The 19,585-nt window shown below is 49.6% G+C and overlaps 1 protein-coding gene across 3 annotated transcripts in view; it reads left to right on the top strand.

Moving 5' to 3' along the window:
• The first annotated feature begins 11,249 nt into the window (after positions 1-11,249).
• Positions 11,250-19,585, top strand: part of Kiaa1755 (KIAA1755 ortholog) — a 47,377-nt gene continuing 39,041 nt past the window's right edge. For 2 of the 3 annotated variants that reach the window (XM_045157459.1, XM_045157457.1), the window contains exon 1: positions 13,885-14,069. In XM_045157459.1, the coding sequence (XP_045013394.1) occupies positions 14,067-14,069 (3 nt within the window). In that variant the 5' untranslated portion in view covers positions 13,885-14,066. Of the gene's footprint in view, positions 11,339-13,884; positions 14,070-19,585 lie in introns of those variants that run through there. The other variant, XM_045157458.1, reaches the window with a different exon arrangement.

The following is a 19,585-nucleotide window of genomic DNA, read 5'->3' as shown; positions in this document are numbered from 1 at the left end:
AAACGTGTCTTCTCCACCCATCCTCCCACTCCAGTGTCTCCATCTGAGCCGCCGTCCTGCCTCTCCTGGCAGCCTGGTGTCTTTCTGACCCGACCTTCCCCTCAGCCCTAGGAGTGGCCCTGGGAATGTGTGCCCTCTACGGCTTTTGTAGCCACGCTATGCTCCTCTGGTTTCCACCCCCATCTGCTCGTAGTCCAGATCACCACCACCTCCTGTCTGAACCTTTGTAGCCCCCCTCCCTGGTCTGGTTACTTCATGGCCCATACTGTACATTGTAATCAGAGGAGCTTTGAAATCTGAACTTGACCGTGATCCTTCCAAGCTCAAACTTCTTGCTGGTCTCATATACTTTATATAAATAACAAAAGAATAAAAAAAATTTAACAGTATTTATTTATTTATTTGCAAGGAGAGAAAGAGGAGACAGAGAATTTGGGCTCACCAGGGCCTCCAGCTGCTGCGAATGAACTTCAGAGATGCCTGCACCACTTTGTGCATCTGGCTTTATGGGTCATTAGGCTTTGCAGGCAAGCACCTTAGCCATTGAGCAATCTCTCCAGCCCCAAAAGGACATTCTTTGTTTTTCCCCCCCAAGGTAGGGTCTTGCTCTAGCTCAAGCTGACCTGGAATTCACTATGTAGTCTCAGGGTGGCCTTGAACTTAAGGTAATCTTTCTACCTCTGCCTCCCAAGTGCTGGGATTAAAGACATGAGCCACCACATTTGGCTCCTGAACATTCTTTTTTTAAAAAAAATTATTGGGCTGAGGAGATTGCTTAGCGGTTAAGGCACTTGCCTGCAAAGCCAAAGGAGGCTTGATTTTCAGTACCAATGTAAGCCAGATGCACAAGGTGATGTAAACATTTGGAGTTCATTTGCAGTGGCTAGAGACCCTAGCATGCCCATTCTCTCTCTCTAATAAATAAAATATTTTATCTATTTGAGAGAGAGAGAGAGAGAGAGAGAGAGAGAGAGAGAGAGAGAGAGAGGAAGAAGCAGATAGAGGGAGAGAGAATGGGGTATGTTGAGGCCTTCAGCCACTGTAAACGGACTCGAGATACATGCACCACCTTGTGCATCTGGCTTACATGGGTACTAGGGAATTGAACCTGGGTCTTTAGGCTTCACAGGCAAGTGCCTTAACTGCTAAGCCATCTCTCCAGCTCCCAAAAGAACATTCTTAGCACATCACATAAAGATGTGCACCTCCCTTGCTGACCTGTCTCCAGTCTCATGTCACTCCTGTGTAGGACGTTTGCACCTACGGCCTCTCTTCCTAGAACACCCTTCACCTCGATTCTTCCACACTGTCTGGATTCCTTCAGGTCTCCATTTACAACCATTTGCCCTAAGAGGTTGTCCCTGGCTGCTATCTTTCCCTCAACCCTCATCTGCCCATGAAGGCTATTCAATTATTTCTCTGGTTTTTTTTTTTCTCCTTTTCACTAGAATATCTTTTTATTCTAAAATAGTTTTTTAAATTTTTATTTATTTATTTGAGAGAGAGAGAGGGGGGCAGATGTATACAGAGAGAATAGGCATGCCACGGCCTTCCACTTCTGTAAACAAACTCCAGACACATACACCACCTTTTTGCATCTGGCTTACATGGGTCCTGGTTGAATTGAACCTGGGTCCTTTTTAGCTTTGCAGGCAAGTGCCTTAACTACTAAGCTGACGCTCCAGCTCTAGAATATCTTTATAAGCCTCAAGGACCGAGATTTGGTCTACTTTGTGCGTGGTTTATGTGTGAGATAACTTGTCTCATTGTTGTGACAAAAATGTCTAATAAAAGTAGTTTAAAGGAAGAAAGGAAGGGTTTATTTTGGCTCATAGTTCAAGGATATAGACCATCATGGTGGAGAAGTCGTGGTGGCAGTTAGTTGAGGCAGCTGGTCAAATTGCAGCCACAGTCAAGAGGCAGAGGGTAATGAATGCAGTTGTTAGGCTGGTTCTCTTCTGTTTACCTAGTCTGGGATCCCAGCCCATGGATGGAACCCCTCACAGTTGAGGTGAGTCTTCCTACCTCAACTAACCTAATTCCTCACAGGTGGGTCCAGAGGCTCCTTTCCTAGATTCTGTCAAGTTGACAATTAGTATAAACCATCACAGGGCCAGAACCCCGTACGTGAGTAGGGAAGGTATACAGAAGGCACTCAATGGGTGGACAAATGTGTGAGCTTGCCTCTGCTGCCTCATGTTTGGAGTTCTGGCAGCACAGAATACCAGCCAGCATCAATCACTCCTTGCTCCTCTCCTCGGGCTTTGGCTCACACCGATTCACCTGCCCGGAGGCCCTTGAACAGGCAGGCGTTCCCCAACCATGACTCCTTTAGGATTTGGCTTGCCTCATCACCTCTGGGCAGCCTTCTCTGACCACTGCCCTAGGCCTGGTTGGGTTGGGGCTTCCTCCATACCCAGACTTAGGCATTGCCAGGGAAGCATTTGTGGCCATGCTTTTGAAGAGTCTGCTTGCAGTCAGTTGAGTGTGAACATTGGGTGTGCTCCTTTCTCTGGGACATCCTTAGGGAAATGCCTGGAGTAGCCAGTACCAAGGGAAGGCTTTCATCAATGAATGAATGAATGAGATTTTCAAAGAAGTGATTTACCAAGAGGCCTGGACCCAGTCATGTGTGTCTCTGGGACCCTTAACAGGTCCCTGTCCTTCTTGGGGTCCACCGTTTCTCAATCCATGTAACAAGGGATTTACCTAGCCAGCAGTGTTGATTAAAACTGCAGTATTGGGCTGGAGAGATGGCTTATCAGTTAAGGCACTTGCCTACGAAGCCTAAGGACTCATGTTTGACTCTTCAGATCTCACATAAGCCAGATGCACAAGGTGATGCAAGTGTGCAAGGTTGTACATGTGCACAAGGTGGTACGTGCATCTGGAGTTTCAATTACAGCGGCTGGAGGCCCCAGTGTGCCAATTTTCTCACTCACTCTCGCACTCACTCTCTCACATAAAAAAAAGAAAGCCAGTGTGTTGGATTTGCTGGAAAAAAAAAAAACAAAACAAAACCCTGCAAGGTTATGCTGGGCATGATGTCACACGCCTGAAATCCTAGGCTGAGGCAGGAAGATCTCAAGGAGATTAGCCTAAACTTTATAGTGAATTTGAGGTCAGCCTCAGGTACATGGTGAGACCTTGTCTCAAAAAGACAAAACAAAGCCGGGTGTGGTGGCATATGCCTTTAATCCCAGCACTTGGGAGGCAGAGGTAGGAGGTTTTCTGTGAGTTCGAGGCCACCCTCAGATTACAGAGTGAATTCCAGGCCAGCCTGGGCTAGAGTGAGACCCTAACTGGAAAGATTAAAAAAAAAAAAAAAAAAGACTAACTGCAAATGAACTCTAGACGCATGCACCCCCTGGTGCATCTGGCTAACATGGGCCCTGGGGAATCAAACCTGGGTTCTTTGGCTTTGCAGGCAAATGCCTTAACCACTAAACCATCCCTCCAGCCCAGGGTTTGCTTTTTTGCAAAGCCTGTTAGCCTGGGTTCCAATCCTCAGCACCCAACTCAAACTAGTGCAAGATTCGGACATCCATTTGTAGAATGGCTAGGGGCCCTGGTGCGTTCTTTTAAAAAAAGTTTAAGTTATTTTATTAGTGATGGAGAGAGGGAGAGAAAGAGAAAGAGAGGGAAAGAGAAAGAGAGAGAATGGGTGTGCCAGGGCCTCTAGCCGTTGCAAACAAACTTCTGATGCATGCGTCATCATGTGCATCTGGCTTATGTGGGACCTAGAGAATCAAACCTGGGTCCTTAGGCTTCTCAGGCAAGTGCCTTAACTACTAAGCCATCTCTCCAGCCCCTTGGTACATTTTTACATACGCATATTCACATGCAAATAAATGAAATCTTTTTTGCCATTTTGAGAAAAGTGCTTTATTGGGAGAAGAAAGTGATATTTACATAGTACTTGCTCACTACCATAATAACTCTTTTCTACTTTAAATCTTTACAACATTTAATAAAAAGTAAAATTTAATCTATTTAAAAATAGTAATAATAATAAATAAAAAGTGCAAACAAAAGGTTTAAAAAATCAAAAATAAAGTTGGAAAAGAAGTCAGGGCTATATGAAAATATTTTGAGAGAAATCTCATTGCCATCTCTTGCTTCCCACTGCATTCCGGGCAAGTCTGCATGAGTGGCCCTTCTCAGCAAGTTTCTGGACTGATCTTTGTTTCTAGTACATTATGAAACCAATAAGCAGTATGTAAGTGAGTAGGTGCTTTCTTGTTTATTTTCTTAACTGATAGCATCTATAGCCAGTATTTTATACGTTTTCATTTCATTTTATTTTATTTTTGCCTAGAAATACATGCTAGAGCCAGGCATGGTGGTGCAACCCTTTAATCCCAGCTCTCGGAAGGCAGAGGTAGAAGGATCGCTGTGAGTTCGAGGCCACCCTGACTACATAGTGCATTCCAGGTCAGCTTTGGCTAGAGCGAAACCCTAGCTCGATAAACCAAAACCAAAAACAACAACAACAACAAAATGCTGGAAATCACTCTCTATAGGTACACAGGGATCTTCCTTTTGCTTTTGTGTCTGCATTTGGTCCCCTGGTGTGTCACCATAGTGTATTCATCTGGCTTTCCATCCGTGGTGTGATGGTGAATCTTCATAGTCTACTTGATTACACGTAGAATCAAGAAGGAGACTGAGGCACGCCTCTAGTACCTGGGGTGGGGTTTCACACAGGACTAGCTGAGGGGAAGACCCTCCTCGAATGTGGCTGGCCCCGTACCATGGGCTGGGGCCTGGCTGGAACATAACAAGAAAAAAGGTGAGAGCTAGCATTTGCCTGTCTCTGATTCTTGCCTGGAACCACGTGACAAGCAGATGCTACAGCATCTCAATGCAATGGAGCCACCGATGGCCGTGGAGCTGTCTGCCACCATCCTTCCCCTCCACGATGGCTGGGCCTGATGGACGTGCCCTCAAACCATGAGCCCAAGCCAGTCCTCCCTCCCATCAATTACATCTTGTCAAACGTTTGGTTACAAAGACAAGAAAAGTAACTAACAGGGCTGGAGAAGATGGCTTAGCGGTTAAGGTGTTTGCCTGCAAAGCCAAAGGATCCTGGTTCTATTCTCCAGGACCCACATAAGCCAGGTGCACAAGAGGGGGGGTGTATGCGTCTGGTATTTATTTGCAGTGGCTGGAGGCCCTGGTGCGCCCATTATCTCTCCCTCCCTCCCTCTCTGTCTCTTTCTTTCTCTCAAATAAATAAATAAAAGATATTAAAAAAAGAAAAGTAACTAACAAATGCATATTTGAGTTTTTCCAACATGTTGCTATTATAAATATTACCTCACAGTGAATAACCTTGCGTCTAAAGATTCCCCCCTCATTTGTGGAATTGTTTTGTTAGGAAATTACCTGGAACAGAAAGACCTGAGCCATATGTGTGCTTTTTGGTTATACCATACAAATTTCCTTTATAAGCCATTCCCACCGTGTTAGTCAGCTTTCCCTTTCTGTAACAAAATACCAGAGATAACTTGTAGAGAGAAGTTTTGCATTGATTCATGGTTGGTCCATGGTCAGCTGGTTCCCTTGCTTGTGGGCCTGTGATGAGAAAGTGCCTCGCGGTAGAAAGTGTGTGGGAAAGGAGGACTGATTGTCTCATGAAGTTGAAGAATAGGAGAGGCAGGAACATTTCAGAAACATTAACAGTGACTATGGGGTGGGGGGGGGAAGAACAATAGCATGGGACTGGGAAGGTGGCTCAGTGGTTAAAGGTGCTTGCTTTCGAAGCCCACCTCGGTTCAATTCCCCAATACCCACATAGAGCCAGATGCACAAAGTGACTCATGCATATGGAATTGATTTGCAGTGGCAAGAGGCCCTGACATGCCTATTCTCATTCTCTGTCTCTGTCTCTGTCTGTCTCTCTCTCTGCTTATATAAAAATAAGATAAAGGCATTGTAAAAAGTATTGGAAAAATAGCAGAGGAAGATGGTGGGAACCCCTTCAAACACAAACTACATATAACAAAACAGCATGTGGAGGAGCGGGGGGGGGGACCATAATCTCTAAAAGCAAGAACATGGGGTGGCTAATGTAGACACCCTGCAAAGAACCAAGACTCTCATGGCCCAGGGCCTTTGAGCCTCAGACTTCCGCAGCTCCCTGGCCCACTTCCATTCTTTTTTTTTTTTTTTTTGGTTTTCTAGCCCAGGCTGACCTGGAATTCACTATGGAGTCTCAGGGTGGCCTCGAACTCACGGCAATCCTCCTACCTCTGCCTCCCGAGTGCTGGGATTAAAGGCGTGCACCACCACGCCCGGCTTCCACTTCCATTCTTAAGAGCACCTTTCACTTTCCCGACAAACTATCCTTATTTCTGTCACTATGCATAAGCCCCTGATTCAATTCTTTGTTCTGGGCATAAGAACTCAGAACTCTCAGTCAGTCTCCCGACCCCGGAGTCTAAGCCATGCCAATAACAGAAACTTTGCCAGCCTGTGATGGCTGAGAAATGGCATCTCAGTGCTGTGTGGATTTACACTAAACCTTCTCTGTGTGTCTGTGTCCCCAGGACGCATGCTGAGTCATTCCAAACAACCCCCACACTCACACTTAGAAGGTGGGCAAGTGGCTGTGGCTTTCTGCCCACTCCCACCACACCCCCTGTGCCTTTGCAGCCAGCGGGGTCCAAAGCTCCTCACTCCCTTCTTTCTGGCTCTTGGAGATTCCTGGCCCTGCCCTGAGCCTCCCCCCAGCAGAGAGAGGAACTGCTCCCCCGCTGCACGCGCACAAAGACGGCACTCAGCGAGGACTGTGACTCGGCCTCTGAGAAACGCTCAAGCCCTGACCTCCTGCTCCGTTCAGAAGGGCGGCTGGCCGGCTGAGGAACGGTGGAGACAGGACCACAGGAAGGATGCGAGGGGGTGCTGGTGGGGGGGCTAGGGCTGGAGGCACAGGGCTTCTTGTGGACCCTTTGGGTTGAAGTCATCAATCTATTCTTGCTTGGTTGCCTGGGTGACCTGCCTAAAACTCAGAGGTGATCATGGAACCCCTGCATGACAGATTTCTTCCAAAAGTTCAGGCTACCAAGCCCATTTGGGATCTGATATCCCCTACTTTCCTAGTTGAATCTACAACCCTACCTACTGCATCCTTTCCCCACTCATCCACTTGTCTGCCCACCCACGCATCCCCTACACACCCACTCAACCATCCATCTATCCATCCATGCATCCACCTCTCTACTTATCCACTCACCCATCTATTCAACCATCCATCTACTTACCCATCCACCCACTTACCTATCCATTCATCCTCTCGTATGTCGACCCATCCATCCACCTACCCATCCATTCAAGTATCCATCTGCCACTTATCCATCCACTCACCCACGCACCCATCCATTCTTCCAGTCTTCCGTCTACCATCCATCTCTACCCACCTATCCATTCATTCACCCACCTGTCCATCCACCCACCCTTCCATTCAGCTACCTTTTTTATCCATTTATCCATCTACCTACCTACCCATCCATCCATCCATCCATCCATCCATCCACGTTGCTTATCTCTTGCTGCATAGCAAATTCAGAGTGTGCAATATTTGTTGTTTCCTGCAGTTTCTGTGGGTTGGATGTTTGGGGGCATCTTTGTAGAAAAGTACTGCCCAAAGTCATCATGGGACAACAGTCAAGTTGTCAGCCAGAGCTGCAGCCACACAAAAGCTTGGCTGGCCCTGGGCACTGGACCAAAGCAGCAAACCTTAGCCCTTCCCATCTAGGGGGTGAGGAGGTGACAAGGGTCTTGGGTAACCTTTCTCACAGGATATCATCCGGGAAACTGAAAGGTAGAGCCATGGTATCTCTTACGACTTCATTGCTGAAGCCACAGCCCAGCTTCCTTTCCATTTGTTTCTCCACATACGAGTCTCAAAGTCCAGCCCACAATGGAGAAGGTTCCACCTTTGCTGAGAGGAGTAACAAAATTGTGGACACCTTTTAAGGTCACCATAGTATCCTTCCACCTAGTGGACAGGCATTTATTGAGCACCTGATATATGGCTGGCCTTGCAACCTGTTCAGAGTCCAGAACCCACAAAAAATGACAGTGTGGATCAGAGGTGCAAACTCTGGTGCCCACAGGGTTTAGGAGCCACGTGACTGAGCAGGGGAAGCAGCTGGGTCTCTGGTGAGCTGGAGAACAGGGACCTGGTAAAGCAGAGCTGCTGCCCACTCCAGGAGCTAAGGTGGCTATCCCTGAGGTTTCGATGTGAACGTCCCCAAGATTTAGATGTAAGCAGCCACCTCATTGCTACGAATTACACATATATATAGTTCGTTTGTTTGTTTTTCAAGGTAGGGTCTCACTCTAGCCCAGGCTGACCTGGAACTCACTATGTAGTCCCAGGGTGGCTTCGAACTCATGGCGATCCTCCTACCTCTGCCTCCCGAGTACTGGGATTGAAGGCATGTACCACCATGCCTGGCTTATTTATTAATATATATATTTTTTATTGACAACGTCTATACTTACAGAAAACAAACCATAATATTTCCCACCCCTGCCCTACTTTCCCCTTCATAACTCTGCTCTCCATCATATCCCCTCCCTCTCTCCGTTAGTCTCTCTTTTAATTTGATGTCCTCATCTTTTTCTCCTATTACAAGGGTCTTGTGTGGGTATTGCTGGGCACTGCGAGGTCATGGATACCGAGGCCAATTTCTGTCTGGACAGTTGCATGTAAGGAGTGGTAAGTTTCCTCTGGCTCTTACATTCTTTCTGTACATAACCCCAATTGCTATGTATTTTGTTGTTTTGTTTTTTTTGTTTTTCGAGGTAGGGTCTCACTCTGGCTCAGACTGACCTGGAATTCACTATGTAGTCTCATGGCGATCCTCCTACCACTGCCTCCCAAGTGCTGGGATTAAAGGCGTGCGCCACCATGCCCGCCTCAATTGCTATGTATTTTTAGCCTGTTTGCCTGATGATCAGTTTGCCGAGTTGACCAGTTTGCAAACCCTGATGCAGTCATACCAGATTTCTCAGTCTTGCCCACAAACATTCATTCATTCCTCTATTCAACAAATGTTTGCATGGCCCCTCTCCTGCATTACAGAAGTGGCTTGCAATGGCCATCTGTCCACATTGTTTCTCTGACTTCAAATGTATTTTCATCTGTTTCCCAGTCGCGAACTTGGCATTCCTCCTTCACCACCCCAATGCGTATGTTCTTTTCTCTGAGAAACCTTCTCTGGCTTGGACCTCTAGCTCGTATAACTGCCTCCTGTGGACTTCTGCTATATTTGTACCCACAGCTCATCCTCCAGGTGAAGCCCCAAGGAGCTGCCCAGCCCAGAGACGACGTGGCCTTGAAGCACTAGGCAGGGCTTCCCAGACAGAGGAGGTGATTCCTGAAGGATGAGCAAGGCAGACATGAAAGAATTCCCCTGGGGGTAGGTAGAAAGTGTGGCGGGAAAGTGTGGGTGGAGCCGGTGGCTGTCAGGGCTCCACCTCCTTCCCCCAGCCCTCCCCCTACTGCAGGCCGGGGAGTTGAAGGTCTTCCTGGGAGAGGACACTGGAGCAAGAAACCTGTGTCCTCATGGTGCTGGAAAGAAGTGACTGGAATGCTCACTACTGCAATATCTCTATCACACCTTCCAAGGCCATTGCGGAATAGGCGGCAGAAAGAATGTAAGAGCCAAAGGAAGAGTAGGACTCCTTACAACGTGCTCCTCCAGACACACAATGGCCTGGATATCCATGACCTCGCAGTGCCTGACACTACCTACACAAGACAATCATAAGAGGAGGAAAAGATCATGACATTAAAATAAAAGAGAGACTGATTGAGATGGGGAGGGGATATGATGGAGAATGGAGTTTCAAAGGAGAAAGTTGGGGGAGGGAGGATATTACCATGGGATACTTTTTATAATCATGGAAGCTGTTAATAAAAATTTGAAGAAGAAAAAAGAAAAAAAGAAACCTATGTCCCGTCTAAGTCAGTCACGGACTCCTCCCGTAATAACAAGACTGGGCTGGACTGGGAGGAAAAAAGAAGCTTCCATCACAGGGCTCAGAGGGTTGAGGCTGAGGATGTGCTGGGGATACCCAGCAGCCCTGGGGGTCTCCAGCCAAGAAGGCTCCAGCTCCGTGTCCTGCTGGGGATTTCCCACCCTGAGAGGCCACTGGTCTGTAGCGCAGTGTGTCCCCACCCCTTCCACTGTCGCCTCCACCCCGCAGCTAGAGGAATCCTGGGAGAAACCTAACTGGACCTCTTTGCCTCCTTCGGGTCCCTCTCCTCCCTTCTCATGGCTCTTGGGAGAAAGTTCAGACTCAGGTCTGCAGAGGCCACCCTCCCCCGTCCTCTTACCCACCCTTCCCTGCCCCTCCCCCTCGGTCTCATGTGCTTCCCACGTGCGGTCCTGCAACAGGGCTTTGGCAAAGCTGTTCGCTTTGCTCGTCAGGCATTTTCCTGACGTCTGTCACTCGTGAATGCTTTCTCTGTCTTGGAATCTCAGCTCCAGCCCCGGGAGCAGCTGTCCTGAAGGCCACCACGTCCTCTGACTTGTGCTCTCCCCCCTCTAAGGTATCAGGACTGCTTGCACTGGGCATTCATGACACTGGCTCCCTCCTAGCCTGCCAGCTCTATGGGGGCTGGGCCGTTGACTGTGCCCGTGGCACAGACTGGGCATTTGATACTGCAACCCCTGCAGGCATGGTGGGACGCTCCTGTGATCCCACTCTTGGGGGACAGAGGCTCCTGAGTTCCAGGTTAGTCTGGGTTACTGAGACCCTGTGCCAAAAAGGAGGTACTGGGGGTGGGGTGGCTAAGCGGGTAAAGTGCCTGCTGCACAAAAGGACCTGAGTTCAGATCTCCAGCAGCCATGTAAACGCTGGACATGACAGTGCACACACCCATCATCCCAGAACTGGGGCGGAGGGTGGGGGGGGGTTAGGTAGAGGCAGGAGGATCCCCTGGGCTCACGGGCTCAGTCTAGTGGACTTGGTGAGCTCTAGGTTGAGTGAGAGACCCTGTCTCAAAGAATGCGGTGGAGAGTGGTGGAGGAAGAATCTGAACGTTGACCTCTGGCCTCCACACACCTAAACACACGTGCACACACACAGAGGTCGAGGAGAAGGAGACGCGGGGAGAGGATGAAGACGAGAAGACCAGAAAGAGGAGGAGGAAGGTAGATGAGGAAGCAGGAGGAAGATGTGGAATGGAAGAAGGAGGAAAAGATAAAAGCCTACGCAGTGCCTAGCTGCTGAGAAGGCCTGGGTCGGCCTCCCAGCCGGGGCAGGAGGGGAATTCTGGTGCGGAGCTTACCCATGGACAAGTCCGCACTGGGAAGAAACGGTGAGTCCCTGAACTATGATTTCTCTGTGGTTTGTCCCCATCACCACCATGTGGGCTGCTGAGGCCCTCACCAGATGTCCAGAACCATGAGCTGAATAAACCTCTTTTTTTGTGGGGGGTTATAAGTTGTTCAGCCTTAGGTACTGTGTTACAGCCACAGAAAATGCACCAGGGCACCCGTTCACAGCGGGCTGTCCAGGAAGCAGATCCTGAAGGTGTCCACAGCTCCGGGTCTCCACAGCTGACACTTCACAAGTTCCTTAGTACCTCCTCATTCTCACATTCTCTGCTGCGCTGAGGATGGACCTCAGGGCCTCTCACATGAAATGCAAGTGCTCTACCATTGAGTCCCCCCTCCCATCCTACTGGGGCCTTTAAGGCAAGACTCTGAGCCAAGTCCTCTGCCTCAGGCGCCTGTGTCTTCATCCATGTCAGTCTTTGCTCCCATTTAGGTAACAGATACATGGCACATGAACCCCCAAGGACAACCCACACTTGACTGGTGGCAGCTGTCTGTGCTGTGTTGAGGCTTCTGAGGCTGCTTCTGGGCGCCACCGGCAGGTCTATGATCAATTAGTGATGCCTGTCGTGGGTAGGGGACTGCTGAATGTCCATGAGCACTGGCTAATTGGCACCCTGCTAGTTGGCACAAATATTTACCATAGGAGTTAATGAATTCTGAATCCCGTAATATTCTGCCCAAAGTTGGCAACTTCCCTGTTCCCAAGGGAGCTTTCTCCCAGTCAGTCTCCTGGCTTCTGGCCCGGATAGTCTCGCAGGCATGGGGAGAGCTGAAGATGGGTTACAACTCAGGTACAGTTTTGCACCAGTGGATGATGTGAGGGGATTCTCCCAAAAACCCCCAGCCAAGGAGATGCCCAACATTCATCACAGTGGCTCCCAGAAGGGAGCAATCTGCCCAAGGCCACCCAGAGGATAAGCTGAACCTCACCTCCCATCTGCTCTTTCCAAACATCAGACCAGGCGTGGATAGATTTTCCTTAAGTCTAGTGTAGCCATGGGGGGAGGGGTCACTGCTCAGTCACTCATTTCAAAAAAAACAAAAGCCCCTGGAAAGCCCCTGACCTGGAACAAACCCAGCCTAGGAGTTGAGCCTGTGTAGCTGGAGGCTGATTTCACAACCATTTCTCCCCAAACATGAACCTGGTTTTTTTTATGCCCTGCATAGGAATTCTTCCATGCCATAGCCACTGGCTTCATTGAATCATGGAAGTGGCGTTCTCCACACAAAGGAGGGACCCCAGGCTCAGAACCTCCTGGAGGCCACACATTATATGGGCCCAAATCACCCAGGTCTGATGCATGTGTGTATCTGTGTGACAGGAAGGTGTGCACACTCTTGGTTGTGGGAGGAACTGAATACCGCAGTTTTGGAAGAGCCCGCGTGGGTATGAAGGGTAGAGGAGATGCCAGGAGACACAAGAGGCCACTGTACTGGTGATTGTCACTTTGTGTCTTCATGTCCATCCTTCCTCCTTCAACAATCTAATTTCCTCTTGGGTGATTGGCCTTTCTTATTGTGTGCAGTCCTAGAGGGCTTCCAGGTACCGCTAGACATGGGCTGAGTGGACTTTTCTTTAGAGCTTGGAATATCGTTCACCAGGCAGGGTGAATGCTTGCGATTCACACAGGAGGGTTATTAATACAGTAAGGTCATTAATTACCCGATCCTAGAGCTAGATAACTCTGCCCAGTTCTGGAATCAGTTTTGTAGCTACTTGACTCTGTCCGCAAGTACTGAGTGACGGATGCCCCACCTCACTTTGATTTACGGAATCCCTCCCAACCCTTCCAGATCCAAAAGTGTCAGCCTCTTCCTGGACCCTCAGCCCTTAGTGCTTTCCAAACAAGCCTCCCCTCCTCATAGTCCTGGGGTCTAGGGAACCCAAGATTAAGGCGTGGGCAGAGTGGTTGTAGGGAGTCCTGCTCTCTGCTTCACGGAGGCCCTTCCAGCAGGCAGCTCTCTGGAGCTCCTTTGCGAAGCCCAGGTGGGAATAGCAGCTTTGTTAAGGTCACAGGGTCAGCTGTTTGCGACAAGCGCAGAACCATCCCAAGCCCTGGATTGGGAGATCAGGATGAGAGGAAAACTTCGTGGGGGAAGAGTGTTGGGACCGATACTGACTCCTGCTCCCGAATTTAAGAGGGTGTGTGTGTGTGTGCGCGTGTGTGCGCGCACGCGATCGGCACGACTGCGGACCCATTTTACAGAGGCGAAAACTGAGGCTTAAGCGACTGCGTGACTTGCTGGAAAGGGCGAGGGGAGCCTAACAGCTAGCCCTGACTCGGTAGTCCTGGGTAGGGGAGCAGGAGGGAGTGCCCAGGTAGCGATGGGCACTCCGCAGGAGGGCTCCGGTGGGCTCTGGGCGGGCGGGACGCCCGGTTCGGGAGCCGGAGCCGGGCTAGGCGCCGCCGCACAAAAGACTGCTGTCCCGCCGCGCTCCGCCCCTGCCGCCACCCCCCGCCCCGCGGGTAGCCCGCCTCTCCCTCCCTCGTTCTCCGGCGTCCTCAGTCCCTTTTCCCTCTGCTCCCGTCTCAGGCCGGGCCGCCCCTCGCCCCTGGGAAATGAAGCCGGGCTCTGCATCCCCGGACCGCCCCGCTTGCTCGCGCTCCGGGGCTAGGCGGGAATGGATCTGAGTCGGACAGACGGACACCAGGACTCACTGACCCCAACGTAGCAGGAGAGCAACCGGCCGGTGATCCCGTCACCATGGTAACGCCCGCTTAGGCCTGGACCACTGAGTTCTGCCCCAACAGCCCTCCCCCCTAGGGATACTGCTTCGGTGAGGGGTGGGTTCGTCGTCTTGGGGAGAGCAAGAAGGAACGTGGGCTCTAACTCAGGCTGGGGTCCTGTCTGGCTGGACCTCTCTGGGCTTAAAATGGATGGAGTCGACTCTGACGACTTTGAAACTTCTCTCCACCCCAGCCCAGAGCACAGCTCGAGGCGGAATCCAGGCTCCCGGGTCTTGCAGAAGACCTGGGGTTTTGCATTTTAGACACTGATGGACAGACAGGCTGCACCAGGTTCCAAGTAAAACGGCCTGGAAGGGGTTGGAGTCAGAGTCTCCCCCAGCAGTAGGACCAGGAGGGATGCAGTCTGGAAAAGTGGGAATTGCTAACCCAAACTTGGGGTGCTTTCGCTCTTCTAGGTCCTTGGCTTGGCCAAGTCAATACACCATGGCCTGGCCATGGGGTGCTCCCATGGGAACGGGATGGGGAGGTGACTGTCGAAGGGGCAGAGGGAGGGCAGCCGGACTATTGCTGGGCTTTCTGGACTGGCACCTTGGGCAGGTGGGGACGCTGGGGAAGAGGTGTGTGCGAGTTTGTGCCAGTGTCTGGGAAGGAGGAATGAAAGCGGAGTTTGTTTTCAGAGTTCCCAGCTCAGCTCCAGACAGGCCCAGAAGCCCTCAGGATTCACAGCAGTGATTTTGCAAATCTCGGAAGATTTGGGAAGGGCTGTGTAGACAGGCCAGGGCCTCTACCCCTCGACTGTGATCCACCTTGCTGGTCTGGCTGGGCTTTGACTCTTGTGCGGATCCACGCCCAGAATTCTACATAGAGGTGTACACACACACACACACACACACACACACACACACACACTGAACACAGGGCCTCATCTGTCTGCTGTCTCATACTGTCAAATATGGGCAGACACCTGCACGTGCAGATAGACTTCCAAACCAAGTCCAGATACTAACAGGGCGCAGGTTCGCACGCACTGAGTAGTCTGAAAATCCATCCTAGGAGCCAGTGGTTATCTTCCTTCGATGCGATCCTGGGTGAGGCTCTTTCTTCAATATCTCAGATGGAGACCTGACACCTAGGAGTTTAAATGGCTGTCTAAAGACACCCCCACAAGGAATGAGGAGCCAGAATTCTAACCCCACGGTCAGCTGCTACCCCACCCCAGAACCACTGTTCATCTATTTGTCAAAGCTCTCCAGATTTTTTTTTTGTTGTTGTTTATTTTTATGACAGAGAAAGAGGGAGGAGAGAGAGAGAGAGAGAGAGAGAGAGAGAGAGAGAGAGAGAGAGGGAGAGAGAATGGGCGCTCCAGGGCCTCCAGCCACTGCAAATGAACTCCAGATGCGTGCGCCCCCTTGTGCATCTGGCTAACGTGGGTCCTGGGAACCGCTAAGTCATCTCTCCAGCCCCACTCTCCAGGTTTTGATGTAACTCAGTTGTTATTAGTTTTAGAATCCAGAAGCTCCTTGGTGAACCCTCAACCATCAAATCAAGGGTCCAACCTTGGATTGCCCCTCTGAAAGGCTCAGCAGGTATTTCCTGAGTGGGTAAGGTGGGCAGATCTTCCTCCTCTCTGTCTTTAAACTGTAAAGGGTCCACTTCTCTGGCCCCACCCCTGTGCTCTGAGCACTTTGGCCTTGGCTGGGAAAATCTTAAGGTTCATGCCCCCTCCTGCCCCAGGGCCTTTACACATACAGTCTCTGCTGGGAGAAACACCCTCACCAAAGAAACTCTTGTTCATCCTGTAAACTTCTACCCACATATGACTTCCTCAGTAAAGCCTTCTGGGGTATAGCTAGCTATCCCTCTAGCAGCCTCCCTTGTGACACCCATCATGATTATATACTTTTTTTCGAGGTAGGGTTTCACTCTAGCTCAGGCTGACCTGGAATTCACTATGTAGTCTCAGGGTGGCCTCGAATTCATGGTGATCCTCCTACCTCTGCCTCCTGAGTGCTGGGATTAAAGGCGTGCGCCACCCCACCCGGCATGATTATAATTTTTTAAAAAGGTTTTTTTTTTTTGTTTGTTCGTTTGTCTTTATTTGAGAGCGGCAGACAGACAGAGAGAGAAAGAGGCAGGGAGAGAGAGAACAGGCGCATCAGGGCCTCTGTGGCTTACGTGGATCCTGGGGAATTGAGCCTTGAACTGGGATCCTCAGGCTTCACAGGCAAGCGCTTAACTGCTAAGCCATCTCTCCAGCCCATGGTTATAATTTTTTTAAAAAAACATTTTAATTTTATTTCTTTGTAAGGAGAGAGAGAGAGAGACAAAGACAGAGAATGGGCATGCCAGAGCCTCCCACCACTGGGAACAAATTCCAGATGCATCGCTTCATTGTGCGTCTGGCTTTGCATGAGCACTGGGGATTCAAACCTGGGCCCTCAGGCTTTGCAAGCAAGCACCTTTAACTGCTGAGCCATCTCTCCAGCCCACAGTTATGATTCTTGTGGGACGATTTGGTGAATGGCTTTCCAGAGGCTGTAGCAAAGGGGTTCAGGGCTTGTCCATCCCTCCCACTTCCAAAGCACCATCATTGAAACAACTTTGACATATCCATCCACTTGCTGGAGAAAACAGTACAAGAAAACAACAAAAGCAGTTTATTTACCCAATATTTTTCTTAATTCCTTTCATTCCTTCTTTCTTTCTTCTTTTGTTTTGTTTTCCAAGGTAGGGTTTCACTCTAGCTCAGGTTGACCTGGAATTCACTATGGAGTCTCCGGGTGGCCTCAAACTCATGGCAATCCTCCTATCAGTGCTAGGATTAAAGGCGTCCGCCACCACACCTGGCTTCCCAGTATTTTTCTTTAAATCAACTTACTATATAAATAAATTATTCCTGAGTGGGATCTTTTACATCATAACTGTGAGCAATCAGTATCTGTTGACTAAATGGAAAAAAAAAAAAAATCCACTGAAAATCTCCATAGTGCAGGCTGGTGGATTGGTACAGTCTGTTGGGACAAGGCTGGCCGTGAACCCTCTCAGCTCCAGAAATAGTGACGAAGTGTCTGAGAGGATACAGGGCACATTAAGCCCAGCCTGGGGATTTCTCTCTGTTGTCATTAGAACTGTGAGGGATTTGGAGGAACTTTCTTGCTGTTTTTGTTTGTTTTTAAGGGATTGAACCTAGGGCCCTACATCTTCTAGGCAAACACTCTACCACTGAGCTACATCCCCAAGCGTTCTTTTAATATTTTAATTTTTATTATTTTCTTTGTTTGTTTGTTTGATTTTTGTTGCAAGTGTTCTTTTAATATTTTTAATTTTGAAACAGGGTCTCGGTAAGTTGCCTAGGCTGGCCTTATTATACAGTCCAGACAAGCCTTGGACTTGTGAACTTGCCTCGGCTTCCCAAGAAGCTGTGATTGTCGACCTGGGTCACCAGGCCCAGCTGGCTCTGGCTTCTTGCTGTGATTTTGCTTCAAGTCCGTGGGCCTCCCGAAGCATCTTCCCATGCTTAGGGGGTCGCTGGACAAATCCAGCTCAGTGAACACAACATTGCAAACAACCTACTTCATGGTGATCTCCGCGCAAGCCTCCGTTGGGTGCCAGGCCCCTGGGGACTGGGTATACGGGCAGGTGGTTTGCTAAGAGGTCTGGCTGTGTGATGAGTGGTGGGAGGGCGACTGCCTGGCGGCACAGATGTCATGAAAAGCTACAGGAGAGATGCCCACATGGCACGGCTCAGAAGGGCGGGCAGGAGCTTGCCTTGTCCAGAGAGGGGTACGGTGTGAGCAGGGATACAGAGTTACAGGTCTTCAAGGGGACCCCTCTGCGACTGAATTTAGATTCGTGTTCCTTTTTTTATCTTACTGCTTTTCATCTTAGTATTAGGAAGTGATTTATTGTATTTTTTATTTCTTTGAGAGACAGAGAGAGAATTGGTGTGCCAAGACCTCTAGCCACTGCAAACAAACTCCAGACCCACCTTGTGTATCTGGCCTATGTGGGTCCTGTGGAGTTGAACCTGGATCCTTAGGCTTCACAGGCAGGTGCCTTAATTGCTAAGCCATCTCTCCAGGCCTAGGAGTGATTTCAATAGCATGAACATGTACAATAAAGTAAAAAAAAAAAAAATGAATGGGTAGAAAGGCAAACATTAGGGCTGGAGAGATGGCTCAACAGTTAAGGTGCTTGCCTGCGAAGCCTAGTGACCTGAATTTGATTCCCCAATACCCACGTAAAGCTAGATACACAAAGTGGCACATGCATCCGGAGTTTGTTTGTAGTGACTAGAGGCCCTGGTATGCCCATTCTCTCTCTTTCTCTCTTCCCCACCCCGCCCTCCCGCTCTCTCTCATCTCTCTTCTCTCTGTGCTTGCGAACAAATAAATAAACAAGATATTTAAAAAAGAAAGGCAAACATTAAATAATAATATATATGTTAGTCCAATAATAAATTAGGGTATGAACATGGCAAGAAAGCCTTGCACTTCGGGCAGGAGGGAGGTGGGGAAGGTCTGGCTAGGCAGAAAGTGTGTTGGTAGAGGAGGAAAGGTGGGCTGGGAGCTGGCTGATGACCACAAGCCTTTGGTAAACAAGTTGCTGGGGCAGTAGGGGGCTTACCCAGTGTTGACCAGGGGAGAGCCACAGTTGGACCTCTGTGTCAGGAAGGGTATGGGAAGCCTCAACTGGTGCTCCTGTTTACATCCCGAGTCTATTGCTGACTAGCAGTACAGCCTTGGCCTCTACATATTAGTCTGTGCAATGGGAACAAGATGCCCAGCCCATGGAGTAAGTTGGAAGAGAGAACAGAGCATGGTATCCTCTTAGCATAGGTCTGGCCCTGCCTGTATCAAGGATCACCATGTGCAAGATGGTAACCCGGGGCAGAAGCTCAGGGATGAGGGAGAGACTAGGCTCAGAGAGGCGAAGTGACTTGCTGGAGGTCACACAGGTGACCCACAACAGAGCTGGATTTCAGCGGGCTCTTCTGCTGCCTACTTGCGTCCCGGTTCATAGCATCTGGGCCGCGTTTCCAGTTTTGAGAGTTTGTTTATAAAGAACCAGTTCTCACACAGATCTGTACACACACACACACACACACACACACACACACACACGCAAAGACTTTAGGCACAAGAAGTTTTGGGAGTTTGTTTATAAAGAACCAGTTCTCACACAGATCTACACACACACACACACACACACACACACGAAAAAGACTTTAGGCACAAGAAGTTTTCCTTGGACACCAGCAAGAACTTCCTGGCAGCCGGGAGGCCGGTTTTAGCGTCTCAGCCTAGACAAACTCAAGAGCAGTGTCTCTGGAACTGGAGTCTGCAGGTCACAGCCCGACACCTGCTGGGCTGCATCTGGCTTGCAGATGCTTGCCTTGGCCAATCTTCAAAACTCGGGGACATTTTACTGAAAACTCAGTAAATCAGGCAAGGTCAGGCCTCAGTAGTGCTGGGTGCTCCAGCTCCGTGGCACCCTGTGGCTTCCCTAAGGAGGATAGTCAGTGATCTTCAGCAG

Source organism: Jaculus jaculus, chromosome 8 (assembly GCF_020740685.1).
Source record: "Jaculus jaculus isolate mJacJac1 chromosome 8, mJacJac1.mat.Y.cur, whole genome shotgun sequence".
NCBI classification, from domain to species: domain Eukaryota; kingdom Metazoa; phylum Chordata; class Mammalia; order Rodentia; family Dipodidae; genus Jaculus; species Jaculus jaculus.
This window is presented reverse-complemented; position numbering and strand designations above follow the sequence as displayed.